Raw genomic sequence first — 27,739 nt, 5'->3', positions numbered from 1 at the left:
ACGAGCACCTTCTTTTCTCCATAGAATCTGTTTTCACTGTGGATCATTTTGCTCTCAGGCTACAGTTTTTACCTTTTGAACATCATGATGAATTCGTGTTTCCCCTTTAGGAGTTGGATGGCGGAATAGGGTTTTGTGTTTTTTTTTTTTTGTTGTCACCTAATTCACCTTGTGCTTATTGAAATAAACCCCAGTAGCTTCAGCTGTGCCGTGCCCACAGCAGCAGTGGATCCCCAGTACCACACTGCTCAGAGCTGCACTGATGGTAGAAAATGTGTTTAAACATCAGAAAGAGGTCTCAGACACACTGAACTTATCAGTTTCCCAGCATCACATTACAAGTGCATCTGACTCGGAACACAACCGAGGCGCACTAACCGAGAGGAAAAAAGCCCCACTGAGGCTCTGATTTCAGTTTGCTGCCAGAAAATGGAGCCAGAGAAAGAACAGTAAGGCTGCAATCACATTTGGAGCCGTTACATAACCCCATGAATTAGAGATGATGGCCGCGGTGTTTAGAAAAAGCGATTTCAAGGCTCCTTGCTGCCCTCTCAAGGACCTCGGGCGCCGACCAAAACAAAGTGAACAGATGCGTGAAAAATTGGAATAATCAGTCAAAAACAGTGAGTGAGAAGGAGAAGCCAAGGACCAGGTGTTGAACTGTGTTGCTTCAAATTGCCACCGAGCCTACAAATGATCATAAAGTAGTAATTCATTTAGTCATCGTGCATAATCCTCCCAGTATACAGACGGAAACATAACAATGAACAGATCAGTCTCTGTCATGGAGTGACTAAAAATGTTTTTATCTCTCTCTCTCAACCCACTTCTTATTCTGTGAGCTCTGGTTGGTATAAAAAGTAATAAAAGAAACAGCCGGAATAAACAACAGTATCATTCACACATTGGCACTTGCATTAAATGAATTCATGTGAATTATTTCATCATGTCTGTCGTCACATTTTGAACTGCGTCCCTGCTGATCTGCTCCCATGCCGCTCTGATAAACTGAACCGAACATTGAAGTGATGTTTAAATCTTTCTACATCTCAACAACTCAAACCCTTTTGATTTCTTGTGTGGCATTTTGTACAGTGACGTGACTTCATTCATTCAGTCTCACCTCCATTTTTTTTTTTTTTGGTTGTATATTACCTTGTGTATGTTGTTTATTTGTATGTATGTTTACTTTGTATGCCTTAATCTTTGACTTTGCTGCTGTAACATTCGAGGTTTCCCCGCTGTGGGACATTAAAGGCTCATTTTGTCTTATCATCGTTATAATATTGTATATTATACCCCATCACGCAGGCAAGCGTGGGACCTGGCTGTGGACATCTGCCTCTCCCAGCTACCGACCATCATCGACGAGGGCACTGCCTTCAGAGTAAGTGTGTGTGTGTGTGTGTGTGTGCGTGTGCGTGTGCACGTGTGTGTGAGAGAAGGGAAATGTGCGTGTCTCATTTAAATGATCCATAGTCTCAGGCACAAGACACAGCTACATTAAGGTCGGGTCCGAATCCACCTTTAATGATGACAAATGTGTGTGTTAGGACGCACTGACGCTCAGGGAGGCTTAAATTAGTCTTTAAAGGAAAAGCACTGCAGCTGCAAGTTCATCTTTGTTCCGTCTCTCAGGTCATCTTGGGTTTTCTGTCTTTTGTCTCCGGGCTTTTCTAAGCTCCTTCTCTTCAGGTGGAGATGAGACATGACAGGTGTCAGCAGAGGTAGAGAGAGTTGGGACCTGACGGTTGTGTAATTTCTCAAATGTCATCTCATCGCATCGTAGTAGGTCCGAAAAAATATGTTGTTGTGCTAGTTCTTAGTTGATCAACGCAGTATTCCAGACATCTCCACCGTAGCAACATTCCTATTGGCAGCATATAAAACAGTTTGTGTGTGTGTGTGTGTGTGTGTGTGTGTGTGTGTGTGTGTGTGTGTGTGTGTGTGTGTGTGTGTGTGTGGTGTGGTGTGTGTGTGTGTGTGTGTGTGTGTGTGTGTGTGTGTGTGTGTGTACGAGTCATTGAAATGAACAGGGTCATACAGAAACAGTAAAAACTGACGCCATTTTGGATTCTGAACGAGCGACCGGTGGACAGGCGTTAACTCTTCATACAAAACGCAACAAAAAGCCAGTTGTGTCCAGTAGAGGAAACTGTGCTGATGGGGAGATTCAACCTGTTGCATTTGATGTTACTCACATAGAAAGATTGACTTTTTCGTCTGCGAGTGTGTGCGTGTGTGTGTGTGTGTGGTTTACTGGACATTTAAAGTTGATGGACGGCTTTTATCTTGGCTCGGCCCCGTCGCTGATGCCCATAAACCTCAAACTGATCTTGTTTGCTCACCCGTGCCCTCCCCCCCCCACACACACACACACACACACACTCAACGTCGTCAGAATGTCGATTAATTTTCTCTCTCTTTCATCCCGGTGGTGGACGCCGCCGTAAAATGTCAAGGTTAATAATTCAGGTGTGAGCATCAAATAAAAAGAAGAAGTGTCTGAAAGCGCTGCAGCCCCGCGCTGCAGCCCCGCGCTGCAGCCCCGCGCCTTCAGCCTCCGGTGTGTTTATCACCGCATGGACACACTTGACAGCCGGCTGTGATGGAAGAGAGACTGATTGAGCTGATGATGACTCAACATGGTGAGAAAGAGAGAGAGCGGCTAAAAGTCAGTAAAATTCATCCAAAGAAAGCGTCACTTTCTCATTGTGAGACTCTTCTCTCTGCTCCACCTGGCACTCAGAGGTGGCCATCTTCTTCCCCCGGGGAGTAGTTTTCCATCCTCTCCTGCTCTTCTTTCTCCGTGGCCGCCTGCAGATATCAATTACCACCACTGTAATTGAGCCTCTGAGGACTAATAAAGGAGATTTTCTTCTTTGTCCTGCTCCTTCTTTCAGGAGACTTTAATCCGTTCTCTGATGTGCCCCAACCTCTTTTGCCAGGACTGAAATCTGGACGGTATAAAACGCCCACGTGTTTGGGAAGTGCCACAGTGTCATCGCGATACTTCGTGATGCAACATTATCACAGTGTTGTGATGTGTTCCGTATTGCAATATACTTCTCAACAGCAAAGCTTGTCCTGGGAAATAACAGAGTATAAGAGCCCAAAAACAGAAGTAGGGCGTTTGAGCCAAAAATGTTTCACTGAATTTCCATAACATGTGCTCAGATATGCCGCAGTTCTAAATCTCCCAGCACCTAAGTGCTTTGTTTTTTATCTTAATAAAAACAGACTTCTAAGTTCTGGACTAGTAAACTGTATTAAGGCAGACTTGAATAATGTGTTGTATACACAAAACTATAAGACAGCTGCTCAAAAATAGATGAATACTAGTAATAATAATAAAATATTGCGATATTTGCTTTGTCTGTATCAATACAATATTTTCACAGAAAGAAATGGGAGTACTACGTGTACAGTGTTTATTCTGAAGCGTGTCTGTTTACATCCATCAGCAGTCAGTCTGTCCTAATGCCTGGAATGAAAAAGTACCATGGCAACAGAGAGTGAAGTGTGAGGGAATGTGATGATGACAGATCAGGTTGTATATGGGTACTGCACTGTCACTTCCTGTCTCTTATGAATGATCAGACTGCAGACTGGCTCAATGTGTGTGTGTGTCTCCACAGCACAGTCCATTCTTTGCGGAACAGCTGACGGCATTCCAGGTGTGGTTGACGATGGGTGTAGAGAACAGAAGCCCTCCGGAGCAGCTGCCCATCGTACTGCAGGTACACACATTGCAATTGTACCGCAGATACACACAGGTACACACACTCCGAATGAAATGCAGATACTTACAGGTACACACACTCCTCTTGTACAGCATGTACACCACCACTTAGAGTAGATCCTGAGTAAAAGAAAAGACCCTGTTGAGCAGCCAACTGAAACACACTGGACAGACACACTCATGGCTCTGGAGTTCCTCTCACACAGATCTCATCCGTCCATGTTGTGTCAGGTTTCCGTGTTGGTTCAGATAAATGTGTTCCTGCAGCAGTCGGTCGTTCTGTGAATTGTGTCTAAGTTTAACAGTGTGCACGACTTCGCACAGATAAATACAAAGTAAACAGATGCTGATTAGATGGTGTGCCCTCGACAAACACTCATTACATCGCTTTTCTTAGACCGTGAAAAGGAAATGATAAATACTAATGGACACCGACCGGAAAGATGGAGTCTGTGTGTGTGTGTGTGTGTGTGTTACTAACAGAGATTTTTAGTCACACTGTTGTTTTCCAATCCAGTAGTTTGCTGAATATTTCCCAGCAGTTGTGTGAAATTCCTTTGGCTGTTAGGAAGAAGACGTGACAGACATGAATATCATCACTGGACAAGATATTCTCAAGTCAGCAATGGGGGGAAATTTAAAGCTGCTGTCTCCATTATGCAGAGAATTGCTTCTTGATAGAACACACACATCTCCTAGTGAAAGTGTGTCACTGGAACGTGCCGGAAAAGCCTGATATTTCCTGCAAAAGCAGCCACTTTTCCTCCTCACAGCTTTGTGACCAGACCGGTGGCTCCTGTGTTCCCTCCGTCAGTGTGTTTGTCCTCAAAGGCTTAATTGGGGTGGAATCCTGCCAGAACCTTTGTAGTGTTCATCAGCTGTTGAGCTGCAGCAGTCCAATGTTTGGCCCCTCCCTCCCCACAGGTTCAGGCGGTTGTGGTGTTGTATTATATCACTGTAGTTGGGCTGTGCTGCTGTCTGCGTTGAATGGTAATTTCCTGCTGACTCAGCACTGCGAGTCGCAGCTCAACCATTCAGCCGTTCTGCCGGGACGCGTTAAAAGCCGAGGAGGAAAAGTCAGACTGATTAGCGCTGTGTGTGTGAGTGTGTGTGTCTGTGTGTGTGTCTTTGGACGGGAGAAGAGAACTACAATTACACACCGTCATGCAGCGCTACACCGTGAAAGTAATCTCAAGGCAACTTGCCACCCTCAGATGTAACTCAGCTTTTTATGTTCTGTTAAACACACCGTTGCATAAGAATGAACTTTAAAGGCCGACGAGGATTTATGATGTGACGCCAAAATATAATCTGACTCCTGCAAGAAATGGATTAATCCATCAATAATGTTTTTTTTTTTTTTAAATGAGCAAAAGGAGGGTGACAGAGCTGAGAAAGGATGGAAACAATGTGCCGTTGTCTTAACGACAGCCGTTTTATCTGGGAAGGATTAACAGATTGTACAAAGAGATTGTAGAGAATCTCTCATTGTGATTTTAGGTAAAAGCAGCTCTTGGACCCTCCATCAAGTGTGGGATTAAACATGTAACAACACCAGCGTGATGATAGAAAGCGCTTAGTCATCGCGCTGAAGAAGATTGGCGTCAAGGTGTTGTGCTGACAAATGTGCATACACACACATTTTAAGCTGTGTGTGTGTGTGTGTGTGTGTGTGTGTGTGTGTGTGTGTGTGTGTGTGTGTGTGTGTGTGTGTGTGTGTGTGTGTGTGTGTGTGTGTGTGCGCGCGCGCGCGCCATATTTGCTGCATGTTAGCGTCTCATTTACATAGCGTGCATGAAAAGGAAAATACACAGCGACATCTGTTGCAAAGTCGCCTGATAATGTTTGAAAGGATGAATCATGCGCACACACACACATGCACACACAGATTTCCATGGTCTTCTCGGAGATGCAGGTAACCTTGGACAGGTCTTCCCCCGTCCTCTTCCTCCTGGGTTTGTGGTCACGCTCACCAGGCCGAAGTCACGGAGGACGCTAATAATACATCTTGTGTTGGCGGAAGTGTGTGTGTGTATGTGTGTTCCTCCATATGCTTGCTCCCACACACACACTGTGGGACAGTCACATGGGGATGGTCCAGCCCTCACAGAGCATCTCAGTAATAAACTACAAACACACACACAGTTTTTTGCTCGCACCACAAGTCTGGTAAAACAGGCTTCTTGGTCAAAGAAATGATCCAAAGAAATCGTGATGTGAATTTGGCCCTTTGATGATCCGTAAAGTATTTCCGTAAATAACCAAGGGAAATGGCAGCCAAGAGGGCACCGCCCCCCAACACACACACGGTGCCAGTGTGGAAGCCATTGCAGACCATCTGCCAGCTCTTCGGTTACTCTCCGTTCTAGCCACCCTCTAATATCAGACTTCCTCTCATCCGGCAGGAAGCTCAAATGACCTCTCACCTCTGTTCTCCGTCAGGTCCTCCTGAGTCAGGTGCATCGGCTCCGGGCTCTGGACCTGCTCGGACGCTTCCTGGACCTCGGACCCTGGGCTGTCAGTCTGGTGAGCTGAGCTTTCAGCAACCGTACCTCTTTGTGAAACTCACAAACCGTTTTAAAACCAGAACTTCAAAAAGAGCATGTGCTTTGTGGTGCACATGAATCATCCAACAGCAACAGCAAATTTATAATAAAGAATCTGTGTGTATCATATTACAGCTGTGAAAATGTGTTTAGTTTAAAACAATCATGTATCGTCTAAGATGCTGATAAATCTATGACAGTCATCAACGCTACTTCCTGTTTATATGAATGGATTAGGTCCACCTTTAAACACACCCCTGTGACTGTGTTTACATGCAGTCAGAATTCGGGTTAAGGTCAATATTCCCGTTACTGAAACATTCAGAATACACTGTTTACATGCGTGAGCAAACAGAGTTATTCCTCTTGACATGGTAATTTGTAATCAGGAATATAATGATCAAACCAGCCACGCACGGAGAATGTCTGGACACATGGAGAACATCATGACGCAGTTCCTGCCGTTTCCACTTCTTCATCCTGTGTCCAGATAAAAAAATTATCCTAAATAAATAAATAGATGACTAAATAATAAATAGATTTAAAAAATCAAATAAATACATGCATAAAAAGACAGTTGTTTCTGGCAACTTTTCACTGACCTTTTTGAATATGTACTGTCTACAGATGCCATGTTCATGTCTTTCATTATATCTAGGAAATAATGAGGCTCCTCCCCACGACAAAGGTGTTTTGTTTCGCCATTGTTACAAGTACTTCCTGGACTGAAAAGACCAAGACAAGAACATGCGCAGAAAACAAATTAATTTTCCTTTTGTATGACCAAATATTCAAGTTAGAAAAGGAGTACCCCAGGGGTCATAGTCGGGTTTTTTAAAAACCTGAATATGAGCATATTAGTGTTTTTCAAAGTGGTTATTTTTGTGTTATTAAGTGTTTATATGGCCGTGCGCAAACTGGGTATTGCTAATATTCCGGTTAGGGTCTGCATGTAAACATAGTATGTGTTTCCTATTGTGACATGTGAAAAAGCTGCAAAACCATCTGTTATTCTTGATTTTATTACATACGCCAAATCAGTTTCCTCCCTTAACTAATTCATTTAAATGTCTATGTACATGTGTAGCTTCCTCACAACCTTGATAAACCCACACGGGCAGCTGTAATGACTCACAGTCCGGCGGCTTCTCGTGGTTCAAGACGTACCACTTGGCTCCTTCGGTCAGAAGTGGAGCGGCGCGTTAACACTAATTGACACACTCAGCTGCTACTTTGAGCAAATGACTTCAGCCGAGCGGAGGACAAGTTGCTTTACAAAGAGGAAGCAAAGTGCTATCTTGTCTGGAAACGCTACGCTCTCAGCGTGCTGCTGCCGACATCAACGGAATATTAATAACTGTCATATTTTTAATATAAAACTTGAGAGTATCTTACTGATTTCCTAGAATATGAAGAATATTAACTAAAGATGAAAAGTCTGATTCATTTCTGAGCTTGATTGTGTGTGTGTGCGTGTGTGCGCGTACAGGCCCTGTCTGTCGGGATCTTCCCTTACGTGTTGAAGCTGCTGCAGAGCTCAGCCAGAGAGCTGCGACCACTGCTGGTTTTCATCTGGGCTAAGATCTTGGCCGTGGACAGCGTGAGTGTCACGTCGGACCACGATGCGCCGCGACGATTTGAGTGTGATGTCGTCAGGACCCTGTCGTACTGACTCTCTTTTATCTAGAACCGTAACCCTGCTCTCTCCCTGTCCTCTGCAGTCCTGTCAAGCTGACTTGGTGAAGGACAACGGACACAAGTACTTCCTGTCGGTGCTGGCGGACAACTACATGCCAGTGAGTATTACATAATATTCTAGGTTGATGATTACCTTCTATATAAGTACATATCTCCGTATATTGGAGTGAAACCCGCGTCTGCACAGTGACAGTGACAACAATTCTCATATAAAGTTGTGGAGGAACTTCCTCATGTGCTGGGCAATGTTTTACCTCTCTTAAAATCAACACAATGTCAGTGCCAAACGTCGAGCTAGTTTATTCTGAGAAAATTAAAATAGTGTGTCCACTCGTAGTCCAAGTTGGATTTTTTTGTTTTTTTTCCGAGTTGTGAACAGGAAGTTGATAAGTGGAACGCCTAATGAATGAATGAATCTGACTTGGACATTGGTCAGAATTCATTAGGATTTGTGCAGGAAATAGTTTTATTTTTTTCCGACCTGCTGTGGTGTGATGAAAGGCACCTGGAAATGACGTCACCGTGAGGTCACACTCGCAGCAGACGTTGAAGGTGTCTGATCTGATTGTGTGTTCCAGGCGGAGCATCGAACCATGGCGGTGTTCATCCTGGCTGTCATCGTCAACAGCTACAACACAGGACAGGTACGTTTACAACTGTTCCTTCACCTCTCCCGCGTTCTTCTGCAGCTATTAGCGGTTGTGTGTTTTCGGAGGTATTGTTAGTGTGGTGGTTTTGTGCCTTCGATCGTCCTCTGTGACTTTTTATCACAGCAGATGTCACATCGGCGGGCAGGCGGGCAGCTTCTGGTTCTGTGTCTGAGCGCTGATCAATCGCACAGAGTTACCATGTTGGGATGATGTAGAGGGTCATTACGCAGCTCTCTGCTGGTGTTTTTCCGTCTGCTGGTAAATGTTATTTAACGCATCATTCCTCCGGTGACTTCTTCCTCCTCGCAAGTTGTTGCAGAACTTCTCTCTCATCGTTGAATGTGACAAATCACATATGTGAGCGCATATGAAGAAATCGACCATTCTTCTTCCTCATCCACTACACGTAAAGTCCCTACCTCTCTTGTGAGCCTGTAAATAATAGATGACTACCACAGTAAGACATCTCCTTGCCCTCAACAGCACTCATCACCGTTGAAAACATGTCGCTGCGCCCTGGCAGCTTAATATTCCAGCTCAGGGTTCAGTTTAGAGGCACTGGCAGAGCCGAGGGAACAACACAATGTCAAGCACGTGACCAGTGACCAAGAAAATATACTGACCTTCATGTTTGTTGGGTTGTTTTTTGTGTTTTTTGTTTTTCAAGGGAATCTCAGAATTTGACACATTTTTCACACATCGATGTGTGGGTCATCATTAGGTTTTATACTCTCCATAAGTGGACATGAATGTCATGAAGCACTGATGACATCGTTAATAAAACGCTCTGCAGGTTGCAGTTCAGCAGCAGCATCATTTGCTCTGCAACAACAACTCTCCTGTGCTTAGACAAAATGCTGCAGAAGTCAAATGTAAATGTCGTTATAGCACTTAGAGGGGAACTGATGCTCACTCACAGTTCTTGCTTCTACATCCTGGTTTACATCTAAGAAGATCCTGTAAACGCAAGAAAATATTCCCACATATCATCGCCGGCACGTTTTGTGTCAAATTAGGAGAAAAGATCGTGTAATAAAGAGAAACTGATCTTGTACTATAGCAGAACTCTGGTCGCCTGGCAACAGCAGAACAATGTAGCTGGTAGATCCTGTGCATAATTGTAAGTTAAAAGAGCAGATATTGGTAATCAGGGCATCACGCAGCTGCAAAATCGATGAGTAACATGCACGTTACGTTGGCTATCTGATCAAAACAAACTCATAATTGTTTTTCCTGGTCGGCGACTGCTGTTCCGATGGTTTTAATGAAAGCAGCTGTAACAGTTCAGAAGAAAAGCAGAGCATTGCTGTTCAAAGAAGAATACAAGAAGGCAGTTTCAAACATGTTGTCGAGGTTTGCTTCTTTCTTCCTGCCCACTTTGACGTGAGTGACGGAGGTTTGTACGGATCAGACATTTCGCTGCAAAGCTCCGTTCTTTGGTCGATCAACAGGGAGTCGCTTGATTTTTGATTCTGAACTGAGTCTGACTAGATTTGTTTATTCCCTCTTATGAACGGTCTTTTATATAAATGTTCAGTAAATGCTGGTAAGAGAACCAGGACCAGATGATTAAATGTTGGTCGTGTTCTGGCACCATCTGGATTCTTCCTCATGGTCAGCATCTGTGTCTAGAACCCCACAATAAGGAGGTAAACAACATACAACAGACCATAAAAAAACAAAAACAGACCAGGTGTTTATTGGTGCTTCACTCGTTCAACATCTCTCACCCTCATCATGCTGCATCATTCCCCGTCTCCCCAGGAGGCCTGTCTCCAGGGCAACCTGATCGCCAACTGCCTGGAGCAGCTGTCAGACCCGCACCCACTGCTCCGCCAGTGGGTGGCCATTTGCCTGGGTCGCATTTGGCAAAACTTTGACCCGGCACGTTGGTGCGGGGTTCGGGACAGCGCCCACGAGAAGCTCTACACACTGCTGTCGGATCCCATCCCTGAGGTGAGAGGCCGGCACAGAGCTCCTGAAACCAGATGTTCTCGCTCACTCACCACAGCAGGGAAATTTTAGAATGTTCCACATTTGCCTTGGATAGCTAGAGATGGATGGATGGATGGAGAGAGAGGGATAGATCAGATACCATCCAGTAGATCAGATAGATAGTGTTTTATTTTGAAAAGATTCTCTGTGTTGTATTGTGTGTAACTTCCGGTCTGAGTGATCTGCTCTTTGGAAATTAACACATCTCAGCCGAGACTGCATGCCGAAAAATTCCCATTTTTAGCAACGGTCACTCCAGAGACGCTGTTTAAAGGGCTCTGATCCCCGCAGCCGTTACAGGCCACAGACACTTCCAGAATTCCAGTAAAGAGCTATTTCTTTTTCATTTTAAAAAACGTTTACAGTCAACATGGAAGCATGTGAAGAAAGGTGTGTCTGCCCAAAACACTGTAAGTGGTGTTGTTACGCTGGAGGAGGTTGTAAACATCATCACATTGTTAAGACGCAAAGACGAAGGATCAGGTTTGTTCAGTGATATTCGTGCTCCAAAACATTGCTGCATGTAAAGAATCAAAGAAAAAAAGACGTAGTTCCACGTATTTCAACGACTGGGCATCACTCAAACACTTAGATGATTTGATGGTTTGAACTCGTAACCTGAAGTCGATGGGAAACTTCAATCTATAAGAATGAGATGTGTCTGACTCCGCCCACTGCTGGGATTGGCTCCTCCTCCAACACGATCCCTGACACTGCCTCGTGGAACATGTCGTCCGCTGGATGATGAACACTGACTAAACATCCAGTGGAGCGAGAAGACGACCTCAGCAGTGATAGTGAGAAAATCCATAATGAACTATAAAAATAGGAATGGTTTGGGTTTTTTTTGTTTTTTTCTGGGAAGTAAATATTTAGTTTTTAATTCAGCGAGTTGCGCACTGACAGCGGAGGGAATAAACCGCTGAGCATTCACAAGAGGAAAAACAACATCTGAGCACATCAAAAGGCTTCGACCTTGTGCTTCAGAGTTTGTTCACACAGCTGATGCAGATCTGTTGAGTGTGTGTGTGTGTGTGTGTGGTGCTGCAGGTGAGGTGCGCTGCAGTCTTCGCTCTGGGAACGTTTGTGGGGAACTCAGCTGAGAGGACGGACCACTCCACCACCATCGACCACAATGTGGCCATGATGCTTGCACAGCTCATCAACGACGGCAGCCCCGTGGTCCGCAAGGTCACTACGGGCGCACACACACTGATCAGACCTTAACCCAATACATCTTTACCATGACACGTAGTCATTAGGATTTGCTTTTGGTCCTCATAAGTGAGGAATATTGAAAACACACACACACACACTGTACAGCAATCAAAGTGAGGACATTTATTGATGGAATGTTTTCTGTTATAAAATGAGATCTAAACTCTTTAACTGCTGTGTGTCTGTCTGTCTGTCTGTCTGTCTGTCTGTCTGGTAGGAGCTGGTGGTCGCTCTCAGTCACCTGGTCGTCCAGTATGAGAGCAACTTCTGCACAGTCGCCCTGCAGTTCATCGAGGAGGAGAAGAACTACACAGTGCCATCGCCGGCGAACACTGCAGGTACACACACACACACACACACACACACACACACACACACACACTCTCCATCTGGATTCATCTCTTCTGACCCAAAGTTTGTCCAAGCTCCTGAAATGTGTGTGCTAACTAGCTTTAGCAACAGGATGTGGTGGAGAACATGAACGCGAACACATATGTGCACATGTGACCTCACATGTTAGATGTTGAAATGACCTCTATCAGGAATCACAGGGAAACACATAGTCATAGTCATAGACAGTTAAATTTAAAAAGAAACCAAATATTCTTTGAACAATTACAGAAATATAAACTTTGTTTTGGTTTATTTATACTGCTTTCTATTCTTTATACTAATACAGGCATGTTATTCTGTTTTTATTTTCTTCTGGTTTAATAGTTTGAGTAGTTTAATGTTGTATAACAACAATGAAAGACTATTCTGTTCTATTCTTATGTCATTTTTCTTTTTTTGATAAATATTGCACCCTCCCCTGTGTCCCTGCAGAGCCTGGTAACCTGACTCCGGTGAGGGACAGCCCAGCCATCCCACGCCTGCGATCCGTTAACTCCTACACCAACATCCGAGCCGTGACCACCGCCCGCAACCTGAACAAGAGCCTGCAGAACCTCAACCTCAACGAAGAGGGTAGGAGGGGAGGGGCCACAGTGAGTCAGTGGGGGGCAGCGTGGGAATCAATCCCATACAGAGAGACACATAAAGAAAGTTGTATCAGAAATGACCTGGTACGAGGATCAAGGAGCATTTAATCTTGCAGCATCTTTGCGTTTCATCTTCATCCTCCACCCCTGTTCGTCACACTGAGGCCAAAACTATATGTGTGTGTTGCTGGACAACCCACAAACACACGATGGAGAATCCACATTCATTTTTCTGTCCAGGTCTACAACTATAGATTATTTAAATCTTTTTTCCAACTTCATCTCCTCTGACCAAAGACTGGTCCTCCTCAGACCAGAGGAAATAAAGTGCAACGGTACATGGAGGGAAAAACAACGCTGAAACAACAAGCATGCACATTCATTTAACAAATATGTAAACCAATATCAGCTTGGTGTGCGATTACAAAACCTTTCCAATCATAAGTCACTGTAGTATTATAGTATTTCTAGGTTAATGGGATTTTAATGTTCAGATTTTCCTAAATCAAAAAGAATATTCAGTTTGCTGTTGAACTGTTTTTCCCCCCGTCCCATTTGAATGAATTGTACAGTATTTGTATATTGCAGCACTGTTGTATCACACGGAGTTAGTGTTACCCAATGAATCATGTAACAGCTGTCCAGTACCTTCCCGTCAGGCCTTTCACACCGTCAGGATTCACACTGCCGACCTGCACTCACCCCCGCAACTTTACAGTCATTCACATTTTCACAGCAGGCAGCCAGTGTGTCCATCAGACGTGCACGTCTCACTCCAGCCTGCAGGGGGCAGTTGACTGCAGTGGCCGGGCGCTGTCCGCGGTGCTGAACAGACGGTTTTGTGTGTGACTTATTTTATTGAACAGTGCTGAGAGGCGTCTGATTAACCAACATGTTTACATGAATAAACATGAAATCCTTTTTCAGTTTCATGTTTAGAATAATTTTCTGCCAGGCATATTTATCATCTTTTAATACTGCATCTAAAAGTGCACATTGGAAAATTCTGAATCAACCACATGAACCCCACGTCCACAGCTTTCGTGGCACACACCTGCGCCCCCAATCATTTCAGATTTGTCAGAGCTCTGGGACTCAGACTAACGACTCTGTTTGCTGCCACCGCTGTGAGTGATGCGTGAACCCTGACTGCTGCTAAATCACGGGCACTTGTCTGAGCGTGTGACCTGCCGCTGACACCGTTTCCAATCCACATCCACAGCGCTGCAGCGTCGTTATCATCAATAAGCGCAGAGCTGCACGTATTCCCATTCTCTTCCAATTTCCGTTTGCACATTTCAGCCTGCACCTGGTTGGGAGGAAACGCGCGGCGCCTGGGTTTGTGTGAGTCACAGTAATGTTGGATGATCAAGAGACTTACAGCCAGAGCGGACTGAGCCCGACACATGAGATGAAGTCAACTTCGACCTGATGACTCTTTTTATATGTTTCCTCTTCAGTCGTTGTGTTTGTGTTGTGTTTTTACGGCCGTGATGTATAAATGTATTAAATGTAATTGTGTGTAATGTTTCCCTGATTGGTTTGAAGCCTTGAAGATTTGTTTGCTGCTCCTCCAGGTGGACCAGCACCCTTCTCTCCCGGTAACCTGAGCACCAGCAGCAGCGCCAGCAGCACCCTGGGAAGCCCCGACAACGACGAGTACATCCTGTCTTTCGAGACCATCGACAAAATGAGACGGGTGTCGTCGTACTCGTCCCTGAACTCCCTCATCGGTAACGAGTCTCTGCATTAACCCTTTTCAGCCATATACGTTCATGCTAGCGTACCTACACTATGCTATACAAAGGGCAGTGGAAGCATTTCCGAAATGAGCGTTAGGTTTATCACGGAGTCCTTGGAAAACATTTGACAGCCAGTGCAGGACTGAACCGCTTCTAAGACTCTGACAAAAGCACAGCACAGCGTCGGCACTGTCAGGCTGCAGACAATAGCCGGGAGGGACAAACCCAAACATACCCCTCCACACAGGAACGAAAGCATGGAACAATCCTCCAACGGACCCCGTGGGCCACCTGAGGCTGTTCAAGTGCTTTTCCTGGTCCGCTGCCAACGCAAAGCCTCTCACGTACTCACACTCTCTCCTGACTGACAGGCTGCAGGATTTGTCCTGACGGCCCGTTTGTGCACGAGTAAGAAGGCCGTTCACACACACACACACACACACACACACACGATGCAGAGGAACCGGGGGACCCCTTTTCTTTCTTTGCCTCTCTCTCTTTTTGGTTATTGTCGCATTTCAAATCACTAACCCTTTTAGCGTCAGCCTGCCGTGTCCCAATGTCCTCTTTGTTTTGGTGCAGTGGAAAACGGGCTGAAATGGAATGGAAACGTAAATTGAGCTCACGAGAGCGGTGAATTAGACCCGGTGTGAATGTGTGTTGTGGGACGATAATGAAATTTCTTTTTTTAGCGCGTTTCCTTTCATTCGCTCCTGGAATGAATGAATTACTTTGGAGCGGTGGCTCTCATCTCATCCTCATATCGGCCTTTAATTTGTTCACCCAGTCTGTTGCTAAAATGTAGCATATCGTTCTAGTCTGGCCTTTTCCCTCTCAGTCAGTCAATCAAACTTCATGCAAAGTGCTTTCAGTAATAAAACAAAAGCTCCTAGTCCATGAAACAAGAAGGGTTGAACTGAGGAAAGTCATAAAAAGCCATAAAAGGTACATTGAATAAATCAAAATAAGTAAATAAATGAGTATATAAAAGCTAGAGGTAAAAGTAAACTGATGGTAAAGTGAGAGAAAAATAAAAGAATACAACAGACATAAAATATTAAAAGAGAAAACAGACTTTAAATATGATTAAAACGAAAAGTCAGGCAGAATAAAAAGTGTGAAAAGTAGATAAATTAACAGATAAAACTTTGGTCTTGAGTTTGTATCTAAAGTCTGTAGAAAGAAACAGCAGGTTATTTTCCTGGAATGTGGGACTGATCAGTGTAATCCAGTGTTAACCAAAGAGTGTGAGTCATTGGGTTCCGTAGCACGGTGAATGTCACTGCCTTTTCCTGTGTTTGTGTCCTTTTGTCGTTCCCAAAGCTCCTCGTGGGCCCTGGTGAACAGGTTCAAAGACACATTGGCTAGAAATAATCCCAGCAGCCGTTTATGACTCCCACCTGGCCGAGTGCCGCACATACAAACAAGCGATTGGTAGGAGATGAATGGGTGCTGGTGTCAGTATACAGGAGCATTAAAGACTGAAAGACTCACTTGAGCTGTGAATGGAATTCAAGATTTGTTTGACGGGAACATCTCTGGACCTACTTACATTCAGTTATCTGACTCAGCCAAGGCGCCACGTGTCGTGACTTATTCATCCTTTGTTTCCATCTATCCTTCCTTTTTTTTTTTTTCTGTTGTTACCCTCGTAGCGACATCCGTCCTCAGTTTCATCAAATCCGTGATGAAACTCTGCAAGCGGTGGAGGGGGACGTTCTACGTAAGTTCTAGAACAATCTCGTACCGTCGATGCGTCTGCCGTTCACCTACAAGGAACCAGCAGGAAAACAAAAACTCTGCTGGAGCCCCCGTCTGAGCTGTGGTTGTGATTTATTCATTTAATTTCAATCTTCTCATCTTTGCCCTGGAGAGGAAGATTCATTCTGGTGTTCTTGTACTACTTCACTTAAGGTAAAGTTCTGTGTCTGTTTTCAACCTCAGTGTCGACATGTTGATGCCTTTTGGGTTGATTTGTTTATCTTATGTAAGTTAATAATTCTGTTCGTTCCTTCATGGCAATACATCATAACCCTGGCAACATGCTCGGTGTTTGTTGAGCTGTTTCTGGTGCCAGAGCGGCGGCCAACGCTGCCATCTGTGGAGGAACGCTGCTCAATTACAACGCCAGGAGCGGAATAAATGGTGAAAAATTCCATCGACACTTAACATCTTAATCATAGCGCAGGAAGGGAGTATAAAAGAGAAGCTTGTTTTAAAAGGCAAAGAAAAGCTGCTGCAATGACATGACTGTGAGCAGAAGCATTAATCCAGCTTTAAAACAAACTACTCATGTTGGATTTGAATGGATCCGTCGCCGCGGTGACGGGATCGCTGGAGTCATTAGGTTTCATCCGCACTCGTGTGATGGGAATCAAGGTTTTTTATGTGGGGACGGTGCACTGCAAAGCAGAGGGGGCGTGTCCTGTCTCGCTGTGCGTGGGTCACTTCCTGTGTCTGCGCTGACATTAACGGTTGTCACATCAAAGGCTTCCGTCGGCTTCCACCTGCGTCAGCGTGCCGGCGGTTCTGTCTCGTCTCCGCTTTCAAAATGTCGCAGAAAGTTTCCAGCACAAAAAAAAAAGAAAAAAACACTGCAGAGCGGTAAAAAGTAGTTTATGTCGTCTGCCAGCAAGCTTCATTGAGCCTATAGTTAACATCTTTACCACCCTACATCCATTTCACTCCGCTCAAAGCGGTGGTGCGGTGAATCACACCGGCGTCACGCTCTGCTGTGTCACAGAGGTAATTTGTGTCGCTCCCTAATGTGGCGTGGCGTCCCAACGAGTCCGAAACTGTACTCCACATCAATCAACCGGTGGTTTACTGCAGCAGCTGGCTCGCTAGCTGCCCGACGCTAATCACAGCCTGCACCCGAGGCTACAGCCTAATCACCTCTTTACCTCTTTCTCTCCATCGTTCCATCTTTACGTTTTCTCTTCTGTTTTTTTGCTTTAATCTTCATCCAACTCCAGATTTTTTTTCTTCTTCTTTCTCTCCCCCACAAAGACGTGACATATTTAAGAGCTCAGTGTTCCGGTCCGTTGTGTCACGTCTTTGATGTGTGGTGCAGTTGAAGCCTCCAGAGGCTCTGGAGAGGATCAGTGCGAGCAGTAAAAAGGTCCAGGCCAACGACCCCTCAGGAGAGAGTCCTCATTGAACGACAGGAAGCAGAGCAGGGATGCTGGGAGATGAAATGAAGATAGATCATCTTTTTCCCAGGTCAAGGATCGCCTGCTCGGTCGGAAAGATGAAGAGAAGCAGAGGGACGGAGGGGAAGAGAAATAGAAACAGGAGGGGCAGAATGAGAAACAGCAACAGTTGGAGACTATTAGCCTTCAGTGTCGCTGTGTCTGACCCGCTGGGAGAAGAGAGAGTCAACAGATTAAAGGGGAGAGAAAGAGAGAGAGAGAGAGATGAAATGGAAAAGAGGAAGTGGCACGGTGAGGGAGGCTCTGTGAAAGCGCAAAGGAGGCTGAAGCAGCGTGAGGACAGAGAGGCTGATGCTGGTAGGCTGGTAACCTACCGACTGGCATGAAAACGATCAACCAGAGGCTCTCTGTCACAGTTTTTGGGCCATGGGCAAAGTTTCACTATCCTAATACAAAACTACTCACACTAGAAAAGGAACAAATTATTAAAGGCGAGCAGAGATGAATGTCAAACCATTTTATTATAAAAATAAAGCACCGTGTCATAGAAACAGAGCTGTATCCAATAAGAAATAAGGCAGCTGATTGACGCTGGTCCTCTGACGTTAGCTGTCAACGCTAAGTGATACTGACGGATGATGAACACCGGCTTTCTGTGTTGACTGTCCTTTTTTCCGCCGTCATCGTAGTCGATATATATATATATATTTCTTTGTAAAAATGTAAAAACTTTTTTTTTTATCTGTATCCCTCTATCATCCATAGAGCTGTTCCATCTTTCTATCTATCTGGTCACAGTGACTGTTGGTGGTACGAACCGCTGTCTGACTGATTATCGATCGATGTCTGGACTGATTATCGATCGTTGACCAGTGGCAGCAGAGGAGCGTCATCATGCTGGTCCTGCTGTGGTCCTCAGATGGTGTGACGTGTCTGAGGATGTGCTCTGCTCTGTGTTCCAGGCGTGTCCTTCAACAGCGTTTACACTCAGATCTGGAGGGTTCTTCTTCATCTGGCTGCAGACCCCTTCCCTGAGGTGTCTGATCTGGCCATGAAGGTTCTCAACAGCATCGCGTACAAGGTGAGTGACCGAGTGTTGCAGCTCAAGAACCAGTGGCGGTTCTTCTTTTTTTTTTTTTTTTTTTTGACAGTTCTGCCATGACAGGACTTTCAAAGTTTGAGTGCTGTGTGTTCTGATTCATTTAAAGATAAGTGCCGGCTAATTTCCTGAAAGTGTCATATAATGGAGGTGTTGTAACTGACTTGCTGCCTGTCAGTTCTTCTTCACCACATCGTGATGCAGTGAAAAATCATCCGCCAGCGCCCCACCCTCCTGCTGACATTTTCCTCCTTCCAAAAAGGGCCATTATTTTTCCGCAAATGTAATAAACTGCCAATGACGGCCAATGACCCCCCCCCCCCCCCCACACACACACACACACACACAGCCCCCCCTCAGGCTCTGAAGAGCAAAGCAAAAGACGCTGGCGTTCCATACAGAGACTTTTTTACCACCATCGTCCACTTTTTCAGACACAGCTTCTCTGAGTTTCTCATGTAGCATAACTGCTAACTGCTCAGGGACAAAGACACAGATACAGATAATTTTTTAAAATTATATCCATTCTGTATTTTTTTTCATTAAAAATAATTATTATATTTTCTTGAATTATTATTGAAACATGAATCTCTTGAATTATTATTGAAACATGAATCTTCTCTAGCTGGACACAGTGAAACTGTGGAGAAAATGCAGTTATTTAAATGACATTAAAGTAATTATTATTATTATTATGTCTGTCCCACTCATGTTGAATCAAACTTCTCAAAGTTTGTCAAAGTCCTACAGTTTGTCCAGTGAGTCCATGGATGGGGCGCGTAAAAACGTCCTTTTAATCATTCAACAGATTTTATTCTCTTAACAAAAACATACTGTGACATAAAAGAACAGATCCAGTTGTATGTAGTTTCTCAGTAAACAAAGTGAGAATCTGAAAAAAAAAAACTCATCAGTTTAATCACAACATCGATTTCAAGTTAACAAGTATTAACATGAGCTTAACTGTGAGTCCAACTCTTGTAATTAAGATTTTAAATGTCAAATGTGATTCATTTGTAACAAAGTGTAGAAGGTCAGCAGCTAATTAGATTTTACTTTTTAACAGCCCAGTCTGACGTCCGTCTGTCTGTACGTCATAAATGAATGCCCTCATTTCTGTTTCTGAGACCAAATGATGATTGTATAAGCGTGTTAATAAACAGGTAGGTGTGAGTTGAACGGTCTTGAGACACTTCACGGGGGTGAAGACTGTTTAACGCCCACATACCCGTTGATGAACCCGTACTCGGGGTTCAGGTTGGTGGTTATAGTGAGAGGACGTCAGGCCTTACAGTGTTTGAATCAGCAGTTCCAACAATCGCCCCTCACTTTCTCCACCCACTGCTTCATCCCTCCATCTGTCCTGCCTCCCTCTTCTTGACCAATCGGACCTCTCTCTCCATCACTGTGTGTTTTCTTATTATCAATCGTATTATTTTATTTCATATAAAGAACCTCAGAGCGTTGCCATAATCAGCTTTCCAGCCGAGTGCCAGCTCATAGTGAGCACACTAATGTGTTTGCTCAGTTCACTCACTTTCAGGCCAATTAATGAGTGAGGAAATAAGCGTGTGTGTGTTTGGGGGGATGGGGGGGGCAGCTACGGCTGAGTATCCTCCCCACAGGAGTTGTGTCGAAGCATCTGGCAGAAGCGATTGCCTCCCATCTCCTGCTAATGTAAGGGCTGTGCATTCAGGTTTTGTTGTCAGCAGATTATCGGTGCAGCTTTCTGCATTAGCATGTTGTTGGTTAAACACATGTTGACGGTCAGCGGTCGATGAGTAATCCATAAACATGACGGCAACTGAACTGATGAGCTTGCACGCTAGCATGCGGACGGACGTGTTCGGGACTTTGTCTACGTTTTGAAGTCATTTGCAGGAGGTCATGAACTGACTCTGGGCTGTTCAGAGCAGGGCATCATGCATGAGGAGCCAAAACGTGTTCGGGGAGACAAAACAAACCAACATCACAACAGTGGCAACAACCAGTCCTGACAGAGACAGGGGTGGAATGAGTTCAGTTTTCATGTGAAGTGACATGAATCCTCAAATTATTCACAACTTCAAGGTGTCATATGTTTGAACTCAGTTCATTATCAATCCTGAAGTGAGGAAAATGAGCAGTTTTCCTTAGTTCAACTTGAACAAACTCAGTGCTTAACTGCTCCTTTGTGGAACAGACCCCTGCTGAGTCCAAAGAAAACAAGTTGGTGTCGGATCCCGCCTTCTCTCCACCTCCAGACGGGCTCCAAAGGGTTAATGCTGCAGTGTTGAGCTCTGTTTTACCATTATTTAACATCTAGTTTGTCTGCATGGTCTCTGCAGTGCTCTGCTGCCTACACACACACACACACTGCTTTCTCTCTTAATGTCCTGCTTATCGTATTATCCGTCGGTAGATTAGGACCAGAGCCACTTCCATAATAACCCTTTCAACTCGTGCTTCTTTTTCTTCCTCCATTTCTAATTACGTCTTAATGCTGCACTCACACTCTTTGCCTTCTGTGGTCTCAGGGCCACAAACATTGTACGGGTGGAAACTTTACATCTAAAGACATTACACAATAAATATAATATACCTGCTGCATGTTTGCAATGCGCACTGGTGGCAGCTCATGAATTCTCTTGGACTGTGGTAAATAGATGTTTGTGCCTCCACCCAGGTTCATACACAACAACTCTGCTATTCATCATTAAGTTTACTCCTCCCTCGTGTGCACCTCACAATAAAGATGTTATATGCGCTGCCTTGGTTGTTAAGATAAACATCTGGCAGTGTAGGAACACTTCATGAAGTGACACATTGTCCATGGAGTTACAGTGTTAAGTGGAGAAGACTTTGTGTGTCCAGGTTAATCTCTGCTGCCTCTATCATCATCTTTATTGGAGAAAATGTTGACGAAACCACTGGTTGTCCTCTTCTCAACCCCAGGCGACGATAAACGCTCGGCCTCAGAGGATCCTGGACTCTGGGTCTCTCACCCGCTCAGCCCCGGCCAGTCCGACCAGCAAGGGCACCCACATTCACCAAGCAGGGTGAGGAACGCACATGGAGGAGGCCGATACATACAGGCAGAACAAACACGGTAGACGGTGGCCATATGCACCATTCCATACTTCTTCCGTCTGCAGTGGTGAAGCTGTGGACAGACTTCACTTCACTTCTAGTTCTTTGTATGAAATCACTGGAAAAATTTAAAAAAATATCTAAAAATGAAAAAATCAGAGCCAGAGTGTGACATATCTATGTAGGCATAATACTACTACTAATAATACTAATAATAGTAATAATATGTTAATATTAACATTATTGTGTAATTATTATTATTACATTTATTATATTATACAATTATAATTATTGTTATTCATGTTTACTGTTATTCATGTTTCAAATATTTTATAAATATTCTAACAAATTTTATATTTGTATGTGTGTAACAACACAAACCTTCGTCCTGCGTCCCTCCAGCGGCTCTCCTCCCATGCCCAGCACCAGCAGCTCCAGCCTGACCAATGACGTAACCAAACCCCCGGCCAGGGAGCAGCCGGCCACACGCCCCCCCTACACACCCACGCTGGGAGGACAGGCGCCCCACTCCCATCAGTTCCCACGCACCCGCAAGATGTTTGACAAGGGACCTGAACAGGTAGACGGAGGTTGCACAGCTTGCGGCAAAGTGATGGTGTGGGCTGATACTGATACTTTGTCTGTGTGTGTGCGTGCGTGCGTGTGTGTGCGTGTGTGTGTGTGTCCAGGCAGCTGAGGACGGGGACGACCCAGCTGGTCACAGGAACTACATCAACGCAGCCCTCCAGACGGGTCTCTGCGATTGGAGCGCCAAGTATTTTGCTCAGCCAGTCATGAAGGTAACATCAGCCCCCCCCCCCCCTTCATCCATAAACTTCCTTCCTTCCAAACTTTCTATCCTCACAGCGGATCAGAAGATTTACAGTAATACCATTTTTTTCCAAATTTTTCTGTTTGTTTTTCTTGTTGTCATGACGCCTCAGCTCACACTATGAGCTCCGTTCAAGTGGAACTAGGTGATGTGTGATATGCGATGTTATCGTCTCGTGCTCTCGTCAGTCTGCGCCCAGTGGATCGCGTCCACGACTTCTGCAGAATTCCGTTTGAATACATTCATGTGCGTCTTTGAAGAGGTGACATGACACATCCATTCCTGATTCCTGTTGAAGATTCCTTGTCACACTTCATGGGACTTTTCTTTTATTGTATGTTTCATTTGGATATTTAACGTGAACACGAGCCTGAGTCATCATAAGTTTATCCCTTTAAGATTTGATGTTGCCTATTACATTTTAAAATGTATTATGAGGACCGTTATCAATGTTTTATCAGGTGAATTGAACTAATTTTCCATTTCCTGTCCACCACCTGAACACACAGGATGTTTCCTGCCCGTAGGTCCTGGAGTTAAGTTCCAGTTCCACCATGAATATTAACGAGCGGCTGTACAGTTGTCGTAGCAACCTGAGCTACTGCATCAGAGGTGACTGAGCCATTCGAGGACGCCGACTGTCCTTTGCAGTCACTGTCATATTTTATTGAACAAAAACATTTTAAGCGTTCTGTGGAAAACAGCAGGATAGGGACCTGTCACATTGTGAGCAATCACCTGCTGCTTGTCCAAAGTGCTTTTCTGAATTATTGAGCGCTGAGTTTCCTCCTAAAAGGAGACAGAGATGAAAAGTGCTGCGTCGCAATTCTCTTCCGTTGAAGTGAACCTCTTTGTAAATGTCTCAAATACACTGTTCTCTAAACAGAGAAGAAAGAAAGTGTTCCAGAAGAGCCGCAGACAGGAAGTTGCTCGCTGGATATCCGACCTGTAACTGGGTTCACTCCTCTAACGCTCAGACTTCAAAGAGCACGGTGTTTTCAGTCAGGACAAACTGTTTCTGTACCTCTCAGGTCTGGTTTTTGTCCATTTCAATGACTCGTACACACACAGCTGTTGTATGTGAGTCAGTGGGAATGTTACGTTGAATTTCAACTAAGAACTAGCGTACCCCCGAACCTCCTACGTTGTGATCAAAGTGGAACGCGAGTCACGATCTCGGCCATCAGATACAATCAGATACTAACTTTTATACCATGGTCATTATGAGTTCTCTTTCCTGAATGGCTGGCAGCCGTGCTTTCAAACTGTTTAATGCACACGAATTTCAACTATCCATCTGTGGCGCAACCTGATACATACGTGACATTAATCAGACATTAACAACAGAAACACTGGGACAAAAGGAGCTGCAAGGGGCGAGCAGAGGCGCGGCAACCAAAGGCGATGAAAAGCAGCAGGATGATAGGAGAAGAAAAGTGAAAGAGCTGACCGAGGGAAATAACGCTGCGTCGGCAACATTTTCAGTGCTGTCATAAAGTCCATCACAAAGCTCCGCGTGTGTGTGTGTGTGTGTGTGTGTGTGTGTGTGTGTGTGTGTGTGTGTGTGTGTGTGTGTGTGTGTGTGTGTGTGTGTGTGTGTGTGTGTGTGTGTGTGTGTGTGCGTGTGTGTGTGCGTGCGTGCGTGCGTGCGTGCGTGCGTGCGTGCGTGCGTGCGTGCGTGCGTGCGTGCGTGCGTGCGTGCGTGCGTGCGTGCGTGCGTGCGTGCGTGCGTGCGTGCGTGCGTGCGTGCGTGTGAACGAACACGCGTCATATCACTGTGTAAGCAGCAGCCGAGGATGTTTCCGTTTTAGTGGTGTGTGAGGAGCGACGTTCGTCATCGGCTGCCCCTGACACTTAAAGGACAATTCCAGTGTTTTTTCCTTGTGTAGGGGGGTCACAATGGTGATCATTGTCCGATGACATCATAAAATGTCCCTTCATCTTCTGTCAGTCGTGATTCATACAGATAATGAGCGTTACAGCGTCTCATTCTTTGCCAGCACGTTTACAAAAGTCGTCTGGTGACCAATGGAACCTTTTATCCAGTGGTAGAAGTAGTAGTAGTAGTAGTAGTAGTTCTTGTCTGGCAGTGGTATTTTGTCCCAGTTGCTGCTCTCGAGAGCAGAGTGTGTTTACACACTCTTGGAATGTGATGCGTCCCTGTTTGTCCAAAATGTTGCACCTCGTTTATTTTTTAAGTCTGTGAGAGAGCAGACTTTGTCGCAGCTCTTTATTCAGACCCTGTCCAAACACACCGTTGACTTCCTGGGTGTGTGTGTGTGTGGGGGGGGGGGGCCTTCAAAGACAAGAAAAGAAGCGTGGAGCCAGGCTGTTTCCTGCTGCACCAGCACTGGAGAGAAACTCAGAGGACGGTGTCAGTAATCCAGGAACGGTCAGAAAAGACATTCCGAGCTGTGTAAATGGTACTAAGTCATATATTCACAGTGTGAATATAATATACTGTTAATGTCGGACACTTAAAATCTTCTTTTTCAGTGTCATGACTTGTCTCGGGAAGCTACAATAAGTTCCTGTCGGGTGCGTCGGACCATTTTTTAAAGTTGCATGAGTCAGTTGATGCTGTTAATTGTCTCTGAGAGCTGTAGACATAACGTGACCCGGAGACTCTGGACCATTGTGTGTTTGTACATGCCTGGGCTGATTCTGTATTTGAATGTGTATTGTACTTTTCTCTCCATTCTTTTCTATGGAGACTTTCATTTCAGTACAGCGAAATATGGTTTGTTCACTAGCTTCTAGGTCATGTGACCACAGACTCCGAACTGCATCACTGCACAGGTTTGTGTTTTAATGCGTTTTTTTTCCGTGGGGGTTAAAACCCCATTCATTTCTATGGAGAAAAATCAATTTTCTTCACTAACTTCTAACTAACACAGGCACATCGGAGCGGGGTGTTCCGTGTGCTGTGGGCCGTTTGGTGTGCAGGTACTTTGTGTGTGTCCACACTGCGAGCGGGGCTCTGCAGAGAGCATATTCCCACACAGTTCTCACCTCAGGGTCTCATTATACGTTATATTAGCAGCTGACACAGTGAGAGACCTCAACCCCAGGAGTCACATGATCGTCTGGCCCTCACCTTCACACACACACACACACACACACACACACTCAGCTGTGAGAGTGATTCGCTTTGACTGCTGAAATCCACCTCAGCCTCAGACAGGAATCATAGTGTGTGTGCACACAAATCTATTATTGCACAACGTCATTCAGAGGGGTTAATATGTTCAAATGTGTTCACCGTGAAGGTAACACGCACAGAATGCAGCTGTCACATGCTTGTGATGTGTGCGTGTGTGTGTGTGTGTGCGTGTCAGGCTGATCAGCATTCAGCGGGCGTCTGCTTCACTGTCGAAATGTGCTTAATAAGCACCCTGACAACAAGCATTTACTGGCATGCACACACACACACACACACACACACACACACACACACACACACCCCTCCCCAAGATCTACGCTTATTTCCTGTTCCCAGCTGGTTTATTTATCTACCTGCGTGACATGCATAGTAATAGCAGAGTATTCAAATTATTACTTTCATACTTTCAACCCAAAAAAAGACATAAATCAGCCTGATGCTACTTTCTGCCTCACTAATGTCACATTAAAAAAATGGGCATCATTTCGTTTCCTTCAATAAAGCTGGTGCAAATATTGTGCGGGTTGTGGTGGTGGGGGGCATTTAGTTACATAACACATAATAAATATTGTTAATAATATTCATATTATACCCCCGCACTGGAGATGTGATTGCACAAAGTGAACCTGACACCTCTGCTAATTTTCTGAGTAACCACAAGAGAGAAAGTAGTCCACGGTGTGTTCTGGAACATCTAGAATGGAGCCTTTCTGTTACATATTTTTAATTTGCACTTGCATTTCTTCTTTATATTTTGAATGTACAGTGTTGTGTGTGTCAGGTGTAAACTAAAACTACTTTCACAAATATAAATGTTCCAATTAAAATGAACAGTTTGTAGTGAAGACTGAAATCTGTTTTTTTTTTTTGCACTTTTGCACCATACTATACTTTTTATACATTATATTTATATATATATTATGATTACTATATTATTTATATATTATCGATATGAAATATTTTATATTTTGATATTATATATTATAAGACCATGTTTTATTATTATTATATAAACATATTAATTTTCATATATATATACAGTATATATAATTTTTTGCTCTTTGTGCCGTCCTTTCACACTGCTGCTTGAGTTCAAATGTAATCTAGCCTATATTTTGCAAGTGGTGCAGTAGCCGTAGTTCAAAAGTGATGAACAAAGCTCCAAACAAAGTGGTTGTTCTATCCATTTGTGTGTGAATTGTTTCGTCCTTCAGTATTCTCCGGTCCGCTATCACAGTCAGGTCACCTCAGCAGTCGGCAGCAGTGACATGTGGACAACTGGTCACGTAGTCATTTCTCAGGATCCTCACAGAATAGATGTTACTGCACCTGATGTGACTCATATCAGTCCTGAAGGAGGATTCAAAAATACCTGTTTTACGTGCTCTGCTAATGTGAATTTGCAGGTAGTTGTGTGTCGTTGTGTTTTTGTTTTTGTTGTTGTTTCATCCTGCTAACAGACCAGAGAACCAAAGTAAAGGGCAGAAATGTATCTTGTGAGTGATTTCTTCAATCTCACGCTTGTTAAAATCGGTTTTTGCCGTTTAGCATTAATTCTAGAGCTGATGTGTGTGCTTGCAGGATAAGTGTCTTATGTGTGTGTGTGTGTGTGTGTGTGTGTGTGTGTGTGTGTGTGTGTGTGTGTGTGTGTGTGTGTGTGTGCGCGCGCCCCTCTGTCCTTCTGTTGTATGAACCCACTCAGATCCCAGAGGAACACGACCTGGAGAGTCAGGTGAGGATGGAGCGTCAGTGGAGGTTCCTGAGAAATGCTCGCGTTCGAAGGCAAAGCCGAAACATAACACAAAGAGGTCAGTCACGGACACACACACACACACACACATACGTGCTCCCAG

At 44.6% G+C, this 27,739-nt stretch overlaps 1 protein-coding gene across 1 annotated transcript; it reads left to right on the top strand.

Annotated features, from left to right (window-relative positions):
- Nucleotides 1-27,739, top strand: LOC144739109 (regulatory-associated protein of mTOR-like; the record flags this gene model as incomplete). The annotated part of the gene is made up of 17 exons (XM_078622088.1): nt 1-29; nt 1,311-1,387; nt 3,639-3,740; nt 6,185-6,268; nt 7,778-7,888; nt 8,010-8,084; nt 8,565-8,630; nt 10,401-10,592; nt 11,682-11,822; nt 12,067-12,187; nt 12,675-12,815; nt 14,407-14,562; nt 18,686-18,804; nt 21,757-21,860; nt 22,294-22,471; nt 22,581-22,691; nt 27,589-27,739. Coding segments are annotated over 17 exons (1,958 nt in total), but the record flags the coding sequence as incomplete, so codon positions are not given.

The sequence above is a fragment of the Lampetra planeri genome, unplaced genomic scaffold, assembly GCF_965212315.1.
Source record: "Lampetra planeri unplaced genomic scaffold, kcLamPlan1.2.h2 scaffold_1304, whole genome shotgun sequence".
In the NCBI taxonomy this organism is placed as follows: domain Eukaryota; kingdom Metazoa; phylum Chordata; class Hyperoartia; order Petromyzontiformes; family Petromyzontidae; genus Lampetra; species Lampetra planeri.
This window is presented reverse-complemented; position numbering and strand designations above follow the sequence as displayed.